This window comes from Zootoca vivipara, chromosome 10 (genome assembly GCF_965207765.1).
Source record: "Zootoca vivipara chromosome 10, rZooViv2.hap1.1, whole genome shotgun sequence".
Taxonomy (NCBI): Eukaryota; Metazoa; Chordata; class Lepidosauria; order Squamata; family Lacertidae; genus Zootoca; species Zootoca vivipara.
In genome coordinates this window covers 58,318,517-58,333,695 of record NC_142593.1, presented here as the reverse complement: position 1 = coordinate 58,333,695, position 15,179 = coordinate 58,318,517, and the positions used below count along the sequence as shown (strand labels likewise).

Below are 15,179 nucleotides of genomic sequence, written 5' to 3'. Positions count from 1 at the left end.
CCCAACACCTGTCTCTTGAAACTGAAGCAGAGATTGCCAAAGAGAAGAAAATAGTAAGAAACCATTTGTTAGCAACGTCAAAAACAGCAACAACACTGGAGCCACTTCCGACACTCACTCACACCATGAAGGCTGGAGCTAAGCCAAGTAGGAGGAAAATTCATTTCAAAGGGTTATGCAAAGGTATCTATTGCATACAAAATATTTAGCTGTAACATGTTGTTGACCATAAAGACTGCATGAACAGTGCTGGCATATCACGGCGGTTTAGTTTATCACAGAGAACTGGAGAGCTGAGAAAATTATGGGATGGTGGAAATGCCTAGCCATATTAACTGTCTTGAGGGCTGGTGGACAAAGTATCTGTGTTGACAGAAAGTTGCCGGGGGCAAGGTTAAACTGGAACATGAGACTCAAAAAATAGGGAGCAACAAACACAAATTGTCAAACCAGAAATCTGCAAGAATTTAAAATAAAGTGTAGCGCTTCAGGTAATAGCAACAAAGCATACAAATGTCAGGATGCAAGTATTGATGATGAAAGTTATTTTTAAAGCTTATTTTTTATTTTATTTATTGTATAAAAAACTCAATTGTGTGAAAAAGCTTACACAACTCCAACCTTGTCAGTTCTTGACCCCTTTAAATTCCATATTTTGATTTCTTTCTCTTTTTTTCTTCTTAAATCCTCTGCATTTATTATACCCACACATGGGATCCCTAGTGGTCTCTTAACCAAGGTGCCAGCTTCAAATACCAAATCTAAATTTCTAATTTGGAAATAATTTCCAAAATGTATGCAAGATTCCTTTTCATCTCTATGCTTTGCAAACGCTGGTAGGCGAGACTTTGAAATTGCACCCTGAGGCTGCAATCCTTTGCATACTTGCCTGGGAGTAAGTCCCATTGATAACAGTGGGATCAACTTTGTGGTAAGCATGCACAGGTATATGTTGAAAACCACATACACACAAAGGCACACTGACTGCTTCTGCCTTCTCATCTTTCTTCTCAAATTTCTTATGTATATACAGACAAACATAGTAGCCCTTTCCATAGATGTGTCTCTAACTCTATCCTCAGTTATTTAATTAAGCCACATGCCCCTCTAGACCAGGCATCCCCAAACTGCGGCCCTACAGATGTTTTGGCCTACAACTAGGGTTGCCAGACTCAATAGAGGGCAGGACTTCTGTGCCTTTAATTGCCCTGCTCTCTTTTGAGTCTGGAAACCTTAAAGAGAAACCAGCAGACCCTTTGCTTGGGAATTAAACAAAGGGTTTGCTGGTTTCTCTTTAAGGTTTTCAGACTCAAAAGAGATGAGGGCAATTAAAGGCACAGAAGTCACGTCCTCTATTGAGTCTGGCAACCCTACCTACAACTCCCATGATCCCTAGCTAACAGGACCGGTGGTCAGGGATGATGGGGATTGTAGTCCAAAACATCTGGAGGGCCGAAGTTTTGGGATGCCTGCTCTAGATCATGGGTAGCCAACATGGTGTCCACCAGATGTTGAAAGATTCCAACTCCCAACACCTTGATCATTGGCCATGCTGACCTGAGCTGATGGGAGCTGAAGTTGAACAACCACCATATGGAGGCCTAAAGGTTTTGCCAGCGCTTCTCTAAATTTATTTTAGCTTTTCTGGTCCTGCCGGTGTTGCTCAAACCCAATTTCCTCCCTTTCCAGATTCATTCATGTCTTTCTCGCCCAATTTCTTCCTTTTCCTCCTGGAAACTGGCTTCCCACCTCCCAGAACTAATCAACATGCAAAAGCAACAAACCATCAGGATTGTGTTTTGTGTGAGAACATAATAGTCAAGACTGCCATTCTGAAAGTGAACTTTGTCGGTAAAGGCATTGCGCATTCCCCACCCCCCCAAAAAAGTCACCACACAGATATATCCATATTCTGAAAGTATTTCAAAAAGCCAGCAAGATCTGGCCCCAGTGCAGTTTACTGGATTTCTCCCATGCATGGGAAGGAGTTGATCTCTCCCAGGGCTAAATAAATCAGCATTGGTTTCCATTCATCCAGCGCAAACCATAAGTCACCCCAAGCAACCAGTCATCTGTGATCTCCATCGCCGTCTTCCAAAAGGAAGCAAGACATTGCAAAACTGTGCCGAGCAAAAGGTAAATTCAGACTCACCCCTGGCAGTGTCTTCTGTTCGTGCAGTGCACTCTGGGCTTTAAGAGCAGACTCCCTTTCACAGTATGTTAGGAAGGCACAGCCTGAAAAAGAAAAGAAAAAGAACACATCAGGGCATATGATCTCTGCAGCATCGGACAAACATTTGATCTTCTCCAGCATCCTCTTTCCATCAACTGCTAGCCAACTTTCTCCAGGGAGCCTGCAATGAGAGAGTTGCATTCCATAGGCAGGCTGGCCATCCTTCCGTACTGTTGGTCCTCTAGCAACTAGAAGATCAGAGGTCCACTGCCTCCGAGTGTGGAGGTTCTATTTAACTCTTATGGCTACTACAGAGCTTTCCTTCCTCTGGCAGCAAGGAGATCCCATTCTGCAGCACTTTGGGGTTTTTTAGGGACGGGTAATAAGGAGATGGAAAAGTAGGAAGCATGGCCTCCAGGGTTTCAGGAATGAAAGTTTCCTAGGCCTACCTGAAGATGTTGGGGATTGAACCTGGGACCTTCTGCATGCAGAGGAGGTGGAGAGCTGCAACAGTGGTCTTCTGAGTATACAGGTAGATGCTCATATCATCAGTGATTGCAAGCTGGTGGGCATCTCATTAGACCAGCAGAAAAAAGGTCTTTCTCATTATCTGACATTTGACTGCCTCCCTTTTCCTTTCCCATCAGTCAAAACTCACCCATTCACTTGTTGTGGTGAGCCTCCTGCCTGAGAAGCTCCCCTCCAGCCCACACAAAACTGTTCTGGAGGGTCTACATCAGTGTTTCCCAAAGTGGGCGATACCACCCCGGGCGGGGGGGGGGGGGGCGGTTGAATAATCCCAGGGCCTAATCCACCAGTTTTGAAAAACCATTCCTATATGTTCGATCTGTAAGTGCTCTGTTATAGGACATAGGTAGAGATATAGATACATTTTTAAAATAAACAACCCAAATATTTGTCACTGTATCTTTATGTTGGTCCACTTAAGGGAAATAGATTTCTAGGGGGGCACTGAGTTTTCTTTTCTTTTCTGAAAAGTGGGCGGTAGGCCAAATAAATGTGGGAACCTCTGGTCCACATTTATAACTACACACACACAGAGAAAGTGAGAGACACATTTCAATAGAGCATTCTACCATGTTCTTTCCAGGAAAGAAGAAAAAAGCAACAAGCATAATGACTTTGGGACACACAGGAGGGAACAAAGTTTAGAAAAGGAGAATGGAAATGCCCTGAATCCATGAGGCTGCTCTCCTGCTCCTACTTACCCACTCAAAGGGGAATGGTTGGATCCAGGGTGATGCTTAGGCAAAGCAACAGCAGAGGCAGCAGGGTCCAGTCTTCGCAATAGCGAAGGCTGCTCTGTTAAGCCACCTGGCTCTTCCAACACACACCTGAGCCTGTGTTGATTCATCAGCACATTTGGCAAAGAAGGTCTAGCCAGCTAGAACTGCTGCAGGAATAAAAGAAGGGAGTACGGCCTCTGGACTTCTGTCAGGACCCTAAAGCCAAACGTGGAGGAGCTCCAGAAGGAACAGCAGCTAGCAAACCCCCCCACCCCACCCCCAATTCAGGAAAAATTTACAAAAAGCTGTGAGAAACAAGAGGAGCAGAAATTGCACCTGTGGTCTGCCTTTGCACTCCAGGGGCAGGGAGAGCTCTCCTGTGCTTTTCTGATTAACCCTTTTGCACCCATTTGGACTCAAACTCACAGTGCATCACTTACTCTTTCTGGAAGAGCAGAGAACTCAGCACTTGTCTTTTTTATATATTTTTTAAAGGAAAAGCCTGTCTCATGCAGTGGTTGATTTAAGAAACTGCACCCAAGGTTGCTTATTTCCTCCTCCCTCCCAACCCATTTTCCTTTTGTGTCATGATTTAGTTTTGTGTCTTAGAATGCTAGGCCTGAGGACAGGGAGTTCCTTGTTTATAATTATCTGTAGGCCACTGTGGCTGAAGTGTGGGCTTTTTCTCTTTAAAGATCTGCATAAAAATGGGGCAGAACAGACTAAAGGTGGGGCTGTGCAGAAAGAGGATGGAATGTATATGGGCCACATCTGAAATGTACATTTAAAACACTATGAAACCACTTTAAACAGCCATTGCTTCCCTTAAATAGACCTGGGAACTGTAGTTCATTAAAGGTGCTGCTAGTTGTTAGGAGACCCTCCTTTTGCAGAACTACAATTCCCAGAGCTCTCTGGGAGGAGGGCTTGATTGTGAAACCACTCTGGGGGAGGTAAACAGCCACCTTCTGCATCAGTGTTTTCCCACTGCTGGAGTATTGCAGATCTCCTTGTTGGGACATCTTAGCAAAGTCATGGCCCTGGTTAACCATCTATACTACCTTTGCCTAGTGTTTTCTTTTTGGGAGGGGCTGGATGCAAACAAAATGTTAGAGTGATGAAAGCAACTGTCTCTTTTACATTCTCTTTTCTTTTCTTTTAAGGCATAAAAATTACGCACACCACCTTTCAGCCAGTCAAGATGGTTAACAAAATATCCAGAACATTATCAAAGCAAAATATGAAAGGCCAAAAGCGTGCTGTATACACAAATAGAAAACTTTAATAGAAGCATTCACAGACAGACAGACAGACAGACAGTTAAAAGCAATATAGCAAGTGGTTTAAGGATCATCAACCCATCCATTCCACCCTAAAAAATAAGATAAAAAGTAGACAGCAAATTAAATCAATTTGTGATTTAAAGACTATGCCTGGCCCCAAATAGATTAGAATGTTACAGCTCCCAGGAGGTCTTGGCAGGAACCACCATAATTTGTGTGGTACAGGGTAAAGCCCTCTTGCTGACAGTCCCCCATCTAGCATCTGTCAGCAATGTCATTTGGGCAATGAACACATGGGTCAACTCTAGAACTCGCTCCAACAGGAGGCAATGCTGGCCAACTTGGATGGCTGGCCCACTTGGATGGCTTCACAAGAGGTTTGGACAAATTCATGGGAGGTGGTACTCTCAGTGGCTACTAACCATGATGGCTATGCTCTGCCTCCATGTTCAGAGGCAGTAAGGCTTCCTGGGTAGCAGCTGCTGGAAACCACAGAAGCAGAGAATGCTGCTTCCCAAGAAGAAGAAGCCTCCCATGTGAGTGGCACATTTGGGGTAAGGCAGGGAAGAAGCAGAGCATAACTTTGCACCAGTGCTGTAGGCTGGGAATAATCCCAACTTCACCTTCTTCCACATCTGCAGTCATAAGAGCAATTGGAAGCTAAGGGGTTGGAAGAATAGTTAACCCTGGTTAATCCTAAGAATATTTAACCCTGGTTAATCCTAAGGGTTGGAAGAATAGTTAAGCCCGGTTCCCACACAAGCACAGCATCTCTGGAAACCTCTTACACAGAGAAGGGGAACTTGTAAGAAACTGGAGATTTAGCACTAATAAATGCATTCATCCAAACAATAAAATATTATTATTTGAAAATGCAGATTCCTTGACATTTGCTTGAGCTGCATGATTTGTTCAGTTCAGGTTGTCTCAGTGCAGAATTTGGCCTGCATCTCTTCAATATTTGCATTGTTTGTTAGTTTGAAACGACAACAGCAGCCTCACAAACAATCACCAAGCACAGACCACCCTGCCTAAAGGAGGCATGACAGCAAGTGTAGCGATTCCTTCTGCCTGTGGATTTATATTCTGCGTGCAGAAGGGCACTGGACTTGCTGCGAGAGAAGGAAGAGAAAGAAAGCTAACGACTTCCTTAAAAGATAGTCAGTGGGTAATCAAAGGGGAAGCTATGCTTAAAATTTAATTTCAGTGCTAAATCATGCCCTGAGTGCTCTCTGCTGACCAAACAATGAGGGGAGTCTCTGCCACCAGTAGCAAACCTGGAGTAGTTGATACAGTCTAATTAGGCTGATCATAGCACACCATTAGAGAGATAAACTACAGAGTGTAAAGCTCCTGTAATGGTGGCTATATATTTCCTCTTCTGGTGATGGCCCCATGACAGGCGAGAGTAATGAAGTTCTGCAATGCTTCCCACACTGTGGCCGTAATTCAGATGTTGCAGGTGGCAAACTCCTCCTTTCATTATAAAAACAGCATCCCCACTTCTGAGATCCATTCAGAGCAGGATGAGTTATTGGGAGGGAGGAGCTGGGATGAAAATCTCCCTCTTGCTTTGGGAGCTCAAAGGACAAAGGGCCCCCAAGGCCTGAGTGTGTGTGTGAAAGGATCACACTGAAGTGAGGGTGGATTCCATGGATTCAGTTGGCTGAGAAGAACCTCCTGGATCAGGCCAATGGCCCATCCACTCCAGCATCCTGCTCTTTGCCTCAGTGGGAAACCCACAAGCAGGATCCAAGCACAAGAGCCCTCTCCCTTTCTGTGGTTTCCCAGCAACTGATATTGAAGCATTGCTGTCTCCAACTGTGGAGACAGATCATTGCCACCAGGGCTAGTGGCCATCGATAGCCCTCTCCATTGCTGGAGTACAAGAATGTGTCTAAAGAAAGCCAAGAACACTCAAGGAGGCTGCAAAGCATAGCCAGGGAGGAACATGGCTCAGGGAGAATGGCTGTCGTGTGGGGGTAGAGTCCAGAGGGTTAGGCAGAGAGGCTTGGGGGGTCAATTTTGACCACTGGGTTTGCAGTTCTCCATCTTTGGTCTAGAGCCTGGCAGAGTTCAAACTTTCCATGGCGGAATCAGGAAGGCCACAGGGCCTGTTCAATGACTTGAAGCTATATGCTGCAGATCCATCTCTGAAGGGTCATAGCTCAGTGGCAGAACATCTGCTTTGCATGCAGGAGGTTCCAGACTCAATCCCAGGCACCTCCAGGTTGGGCTGGGAGAAACTCCTGCCTGAACCCCCAGAGAGCCACTGTTGGTCAGTGTAGACAATACTGAGCTAGACAGATCAACAGTCTGACTTGGCATATTATATTTCTATCCCACCTTTTCCCCAAGGAGTTCGAGATGGTAGTGTTTTATCCTCAAAACAACCCCCTGGGTTATGTTAGGCTGAGAAGCAGTGATTGGCCCAAGGTCACCCAGTGAGCTTCATGGCTGAGTAGGGATTTGAACCCTGGTCTCCCAGTCCTTAGTCCAGCACTCCAACCACTACACCACACTGTCTCTCATGGTATAAGGCAGCTTCCCATCTTCCCAAGCTACAGAAAGCTCTCTGGATGGGGCAACCCCCTGTGTGTTATTCTGGCTCTTTTAAGAGGAAGACTTTGAGAGAGCATCTTGAGTTAGCCAACACCCCAAGCACAGCTGTGAGCTTGGCAAATAAAAAGGGGGGGACCTCTCCAAACATCTCACTTCCCACCACACTGGACAACTCTTTCAGCTAGAACATACACATCTGGAAACTCCCAACCAGTAATTACCTGTCATCCTATCGAACCACAGTCTCTAGGAAACATGAGGATATATCAAGTGCTCTCCTGGGAGGGCTAGGTTGTTAAAGTGAAGAAGAAAAAATATCTAGGAGCTGGAGAAGGGAGGAAAGGCGGGGTGGGGGAAAAACCTTCTATCTCTGCTCTATTTTAATTTCACCACCAGGGGATTCGACAACATAAATAATAATTGCACAGAACACAGATGGATAATAATTGCAGCAAAGGTCACACCAACCCCTATAATCAATCCCTAAAGAGTTTTGAGGGTTGGAACACAATGGAAAAGGCATAATGTGGTTTTATAAGGATGTAAGGAACTGCCTTCTGCTGAGTCAAACCGCTAGGCTGCAACTTTGATGGGGAGCCATTCTTCCACATCACAGGCATGGTGGTCCCAGCCCTGACATTTGAGAAAGTGGATAAAGATATCATGTGGGCCTGAACCAGGAGCCTTGTTCACACACCACACTCTGGTTCGTATATCCATTTTACTAATTTTTACAAGTTAGATTTTTCTTATGCCCCCCCCCCCTAAGCAAATCGAGGAGTGTGCTAGTTGTGATATCAAAAGCATTGGTGTGTGGGGTGTGTGTGTGTGTGTTAAGGTGTTCTGTTCATAAAGATGCCATTCTGCTCTGATTTAGTTTGCCCACAAACTGCTGAAAAACATATTCCTTCTGCCCCTATTGCATCGAATCATCCCCTCCATCCCCAGATGTATTATCCAGACCTTTGGTAACATTGCAGTGATACATCCCTTGGGAGGAAGATGACGCATATCAGCCAACTATTAATAGTTGTAATTAAGGGCTTTCCCCCCCTTTTCCTTTTCCTTTGGCAGGCGGCCATGGCTCTCTTGGCAGAGAAAGGCACCCCATTTAGACCAGAGGACAAGCACTTAACATCCACCTTAAGACCTCTACTTGTCTTGAATTTGTTTAGGTGATTCCCCCCCCCCACACACACAGGTAGGCAATGAACTCACCCACAAAGTGGCTTTGCAACCTTCAAAGGATGATATCACCGTGCATGTCGGGCACTCAGCGCCATTGTCTCAGTGAAGCAGGGCCATGCATACAAACCAGGAAGCTGATTTATACTGAGTCAATTGGCCCATCTAGGTCCAGACTGGCTATGGTGATTGACAGCAGCTATCCAGGGTTTCAGCATTGAACTGATCCCAAATTCTCTCCCAGTCCTACCTGGAGATGCTGGGGATTGAAACTAGGGACGTTCTACATGTAACACAGATGGCTCTACCACTGGACTATGGACCTTCCCATGAACGAGGGACTTCTCAAAAGAGTAGAAAGGGGTAAGAACACCGGGAGATCCCCAGTGGATCACGCCAAGCTCAACATTCTGTCCTCACGTATGACCAGTCTTAGAAGCTCCCTTGACACCATTTAATAGCAATGCCCTGTTGATTGTCTCCAGCCTCTGGCAACAGAGGAACATTGCTCCTAATCATTTGGCCACTTGGCCTGTCCCAGTGGACATAAATTATTTTAAAAGCCCTTAAAAATAAAATAAAAAATATAACTAAGCTGCTGCCCATCACAACATATTACAACAATTTATTCCAAAAGTTCAATTATAGAGCTGCAGCCTAAATTAGTGACGTTTTACTTGATCAGTCATAGGAATGGGTTGGTCAGCTGATTAACTGGCATACTGTATAGGTAAAACTTATATCTCTGAATCAGGATTAATGGTTTATTTTGTTTTAAGTTCTCCAGTATCTTAGAAGAGGCATTTCTCCTCTGTATGAGAGGGGGTGCCCCTCCATGTTTTCCAAATCCAGTTTTCCTATGCACATATTAAAAACTGTTTACAAATCTGCTGCATCTGATTAATTAGCACCTTCACCTTGATTAAAATGCTTGGTTGTGAAAGTTTCGCTGAGCTGCAGGGCTGTCACAGAACAGCCTGGAAAAGTGCACTGCAGCTCGTGAGCTGATCCAGATCAGGTGAGCTGGAAAGCCAACAGGAGCCACCTGGGGTGGCCTTATATAACTGCTACCTGATTCCCCCATTCTGAGCAATGTGTCTGATGAAGTCGAGAGAGAGCAAATCAATGTGGGTATGCTCCAGGTGTTGTGGAATACAACTCCCATTGCCAGTGATTCAGTGCCACACTATGTACTTGAGACTTTCAAAAGTTCTTGTAGGTGCCCCTCATCCAGCCCATGGCTGGAGCTGGTGGGAGTCAGCTGTCTTAAATATATGGAGGGCACCATGTTGTCTGCTCTTGTTCTAGAGACTGCCTTTTGATAGCACCTGCAGTTTAACTCAATAAAACCCCAATCTAATTGGAGGCTGTCTTAGTTTCCTTCTGGAAACTGGGCAGCCTGCCTGCAACAGTTTACATTTCCTCTCGCTTGGATTTTAAACTTCCAGTTGATTGGGGGGGGGGGGGTCTGCTCTTGATCACACCAAGGGATCTGGCCTCTGCTTGAAGATCTAGCCACTAGGTCCTGCTGCTGATACAGCACCATCTCAATAGAGTTTTTCTCTGACAAAATTAGCAAGGACCACTCATTGCATGAAAGATGTGAATAATGTAGCAAAAATTGGTTGTTAGAGCTAATTCATTGTTAGAGCCTTGATTCTGCAGGCACAGAGCAAAAAACAACAATGCGGAAACAGCACCAGTTGAAGAACCCAGCATCCATAAAAATGGATGACATTTGTTTGTTTTTAAGGGCTACCAAGCTATGCTTGGAAGCAAATCATTGAAGCTCAATGACATCTCGGGAACCCCAAGGGTGACTGAATAAGAGGTCCAGGGTTTGCTGGGGATGTTGAAACCAGAATGAAACCAGCAAAAATCGGAAGAAGGAGAGCGATGTAAGAGAGGTTATGCATATCTGCCAAACCCACATCAGACTTTTGCTTATCAAAAAAAGCACAGGGTGTTCCACAATCAGGGACTGTACATCAGAGGAAGGGTCAAAAACAGAAGACGTTTGTATCCTTTATCCGTTTCATCATGAAGCCCTTGTAATTCATTTTACATCCATAATTTAATGCTCTAATGTCTCCAGACCTCTTTTCTAAATGAAAAAAAAGCCAGAGTCACTGAACACTTTCTGAACTTTTACATCTTCCTGTGGAATCTCCTTCAAAGCTCTTTGAAGAAGTCCTGAGATCAAAATCCTCCAACTGTCACCCATCCCCCAACCCCAACCACAAAATGTAACACTATGAATTGAAGAATTCAGAGTTGAGGTCAAGCCAAGCAAAATTTCAAGTGGTTTCCCCAAGATACACTGTATACCATAAATAGCTGATCCATTCAATTCATAATATGCCAGATGGGACTAAAAATTTATAAGATGACTTGGTTTTTCCTTGCAGAGGTGGGGTACATTTTTTACCACTTTCCCCTAGGACAGGCATGCCCAAAGTCTGTTTCGGCGGCCTAATCGAGCCAGCTGGTGGGTTTAATCTGGCCCCTGTGGCAGTTTATTTCCTGGGGTGAAATACTAAAAAAACCTCAACAACTTTGGTTGGCCTGTTGGCCCAGCCCCCATAGCTCTTCACTTCATCAAATCTGGCCCTCTTTGAAAAAAGTTTGGACACCACTGCCCTGGGGGGCAGAACCACTTTTCAGATGTGGTGCCCACCATTTTTCCTCCACAGTGGTGGCCACCCAAAAAAATTATCTCTGGCCAAAAAAACAAAAACAAAATAAAATAAAATATAAATGCTGTGAGCCTCCCATTGCTAATGGTGAGCCCCACTTAAAACATCTGCAGAATTTGTTCTCCCTCTCCAAAAAATAAATCACTGAAATCCCACCCCCAATATCTCTCCGCACATATGGTTTGGAGACTTTGAGAGGGCATTTGCACACTGCTCTACAACATGCTAAATATATATTTATTGAAATTACGCTCTGACCTTCCTTTTAAGAGAGCCCAGGGAGGCAATCAACAAGTGAGAGAAGAAGAAGAAGAAGAAGAAGAAGAAGAAGAAGAAGAAGAAGAAGAAGAAGAAGAAGAAGAAGAAGAAGAAGAAGAAGAAGAAGAAGAAGAATTTAAAACAATTACAATGCAGATACAGACTTTACATAAAAGGCTTGTTGAGAAGTGGGAGTTATTCAGTAGGTGCTGAAAAGATGACAGAGAAAGTGCCTGTCCAATATTTAAGGAGAGGGAATTTCAAAGGGGAGGTGTCACACTAGCTACGCATAGCTACATTGTATGGAATGGAAGTCCTTATCAAATGGCATGTGTGAAGTACACCTGCAGTGTAAAGTGAGCAATTGGGTATATAAGGGACAAGGGATTCTTGTAGATACCCTGCGGTCCCAAGCTGTGTAGGGCTTTATAGACCGAAAACCAGCATCTTGAACTTGGCCTCCTGGTAGCTAATTGGCAGCCAGTGTTGGAAATATCCTCCCCAAATGGGCAGTTGAGTTGCAGCATCTTTTACCAAATCCAGCTTTTGAGCCCAACCTCAAGGGCAGCCCCACATAGACTGCAACACAACCTTGTGCTAGGATTTCGTATTCAACTTGCACGTTGCTTATGCATGAAACCGATCAATCGAGGATAGGAACATGGGAAGCTGCCTTATACAAAACAGACCGAGGATCTGAATCAGTGTATTTCCAGTATTGACGACACTGACCTGAAAGGCTGTGATACAGAAGAGGGCAAAGTCTTGTTTTCTGCTCCCTGCCTCAGCCCCAAGACACTTAATATATGGGAGTCTACATTTTGGCTGAAAATTAAGAGAAGAGCGATTTGGCAATGGAACCAATGATCTAGCAGTGCATGGTGGGCTCTCCTTCCTAGAATAATGGAATTGTAGAGCTGGAAGTATCATATAAGGGTCATCTAGTCAAACCCCCTGCAGTGCAGGAATCACAGCTAAAGCATCCCTGCCAGGTGGCCATCGATCCTCTGCTTAAAAATCACCATTGGAGAAGAGTCTACCACCTTCCGTAAGAGTCGATTCCGCTGTCAAAAAGCTCTCACCACCAGAAAGGTCTTCCTAATGTTTAGTCTGAATCTCCTTTTTTGCCATTTCAATTCATTGGTTCAGGTCCTGCTCTATGGAGCACTGAAGGGTCTAACTCTGATTTCCCCTCCAATTCCATGATTCTATGAAAAGTTTAACGAGGAAATTCTGAGCTTCCTTCTTAATCCCCCCTCCCAACCCCTTTCCACTTTAAATGCCATGAGCAGGCATAGGCAAACTCGGCCCTCCAGATGTTTTGAGACTACAATTCCCATCATCCCTGACCACTGGTCCTGTTAACTAGGGATGATGGGAGTTGTAGTCCCAAAACACCTGGAGGACCGAGTTTGCCTATGCCTGGCCATGAGTATTGTTGTGGTAGTACTCTGGTCTCAGGATATGGAGTGTTAGAAGTGAGTTGTGGTTGTTTTGCTTGGCTCAGAGTTAATATGAGTTATTTCCCATTTGAGGGCTCAGCTTACAGTGGTACCTCACTAGACGAATGCCTCAAAAGACAAAGTGTTTTGTGATTTCAATGGAGACTCACAAGACAAAGTTTCCTATGGCATGCTTCGCAAGACGATTCCCCCCCCCATCCCACAGGGTGCCTTGCAAGATGAATTTTTTTCCCCTGTCTTGCGAGGCACCCTTTGGGAAACCACACTTCAATGCGTTCCTATGGGAGCCGCTTCGCAAAATGAATTTTTCACTATACGAAGCGACTCGCAGGACAAATTAAATTTGTCTAGTGAGGCACCACTGTATTTCCAAGCTCATCTGATGATGGAGGGGAACAATCACCCACCCAAAAGTAGCATGTAAGTGAAACTCTTTAATGCACCTGCATTCAGCAGGCTGTAGATTCATGGAGAGAGGAAGAGGTCAATTTATTTTCCTCTGGGCTAGCCAAAGTGGCTGCCTGTCTCTCTGTTTTAAAACAATCCTAATTCCTTCTTCCAGAGTGGACAGTCCAGCCATAATCACATCAGGGTCCCTGGGACTGCTTGCTTTTGCTGGAGACACAAATCAATGGAAGATTTGTGGTGCTGGAAATGTTTTATCCAATATTTTCATAGTGATTAAGTGCTTTTAAGGAAGGCTTAGCACCTTCTCTTTGAAAGGACCTGGACTTTAACATTCCTTTCCCTTCTCTTTCCCCCATAAGGGTTGTTCAAAGGGGATATATTTGCAAGACCTGCTGCATTATAAGACTTGCGATGGACAACAATTTGTCAACAGGGAGCACTGAATTTTCTGGGCTGGATTATGCAAGTTGGGGAAGTCTGCATATTTTTGCCTAAAACCTTCCAGCAGAGGGAAACTATTCCTCAATTGAGCCTTATGAGCCTCATGAATTGGGCATGTTTAGCCTGGATCAGAGGAGGCTGACAGGAGATATGATAGTCATGTTCAAATGCCTACAGGCGGTCACATGGAAAAAAGGAGCAAGCTTGTTTTTTTTCTGCTCTGTAGGGTAGGACGTAATCCAATGGATTCAAGTTACAAGAAAGGAGATTTCGACTAAACATCAGGAAGACCTTTCTAAGGGTAAGAGCTGTTTGACAGTGGGATGGACTCCTTTGGGAGGTGATAAACTCTACTTCCTTGGAGTTTTTTTCAACCGAGGTTGGATGGTCATCTGTTATAGATGATTTACTCACGATTCCTGCATGGCAAGGAGTTGGACCAGATGAGCCCCAGGGTCTCTTCCAGTTCTACAATTCTATGATTAGATAGAGCCAAGGCCACACAGAACAGAAACAGACCGAATGTTGGAAGGACGGTATCCAACGCCCCTTGTCTCAATACCAATTGCAAGATTTTCAGGTGACTATGAAGATGGACAGGGGGTTGGACTGGATGGCCCTTGTGGTCTCTTCCAACTCTACGATTCTATGATTCTCTATGACAAGAGGCACTTAAGAGATTGTCTCTTTAGGTCCGGTGCAGAAGGGGATCTAACCATGATGGCTTCTACCAAGAGCATGGTTCCCACTTATTAAAAGGGAGCATACCTGGGCCAGTTACCTGTCAAAGCTCCCACTTGCCGTGCTTAGAATCGCTTTCACAGAATTACGATTCCAGTTGATGCCCTCGGTGGTGTTGGATAGATGCCACAGCAAAGTACATTATGAAGAGAGACTTTGTGTGGGCAACCCTGTGTGGAGGACCTGTGCCACTATTTATTGCAGTGCCCATTATATATAGACCCAAGACTATATAAAACCCCTGTTTCTGAATGGAACTCACTTGAATAGGGTGGAAAGGGTGAAATGGCTGCTGAGCGATGCAGATGACTTTGTAACTTATAAAGTAGCACTCTATGTGTTGGCAGCTAAGAAGATCAGGAGGAAAGAACCAGATAAAATAGCGGTCAACTGCAAAGGGGATTGGGATATTTAATTTGGCACATTTTACTAGAGAACCTTCTGCTATTCTATTTTATGCAACAATCAATCTTAGTAGTTGTGACCGTGGTTTATATTGTATGTGTGGTGCCTGATGATTTTGATGGTTATTGCTGTTTTCCCTTTTGTTATTTTTCTGAATGATGTCATGACTTATGGCTAGCGCAATAAAATTCTGTGTATGTATGTAGAGCTAAGGGTTTTGTGTAGGGACCTAACAGGCTCCAGGCAGTCCGCAGCACTGCACAGAGGTACATTTAGATGTCTAAGGAAATGAATAAGATGGGTAGGCAGAATCAGAA

At 44.6% G+C, this 15,179-nt stretch overlaps 1 protein-coding gene across 1 annotated transcript in view; it reads right to left on the bottom strand.

The window, feature by feature from the left end:
* CELF4 (CUGBP Elav-like family member 4) overlaps positions 1-15,179 on the bottom strand; it is a 710,986-nt gene that overhangs the window by 600,944 nt on the left and 94,863 nt on the right. Inside the window, exon 2 of the mRNA XM_088652806.1 lies at positions 2,153-2,235. Coding sequence (XP_088508932.1) covers positions 2,153-2,235 — 83 coding nt within the window. The remainder of the gene's footprint in view (positions 1-2,152; positions 2,236-15,179) is intronic.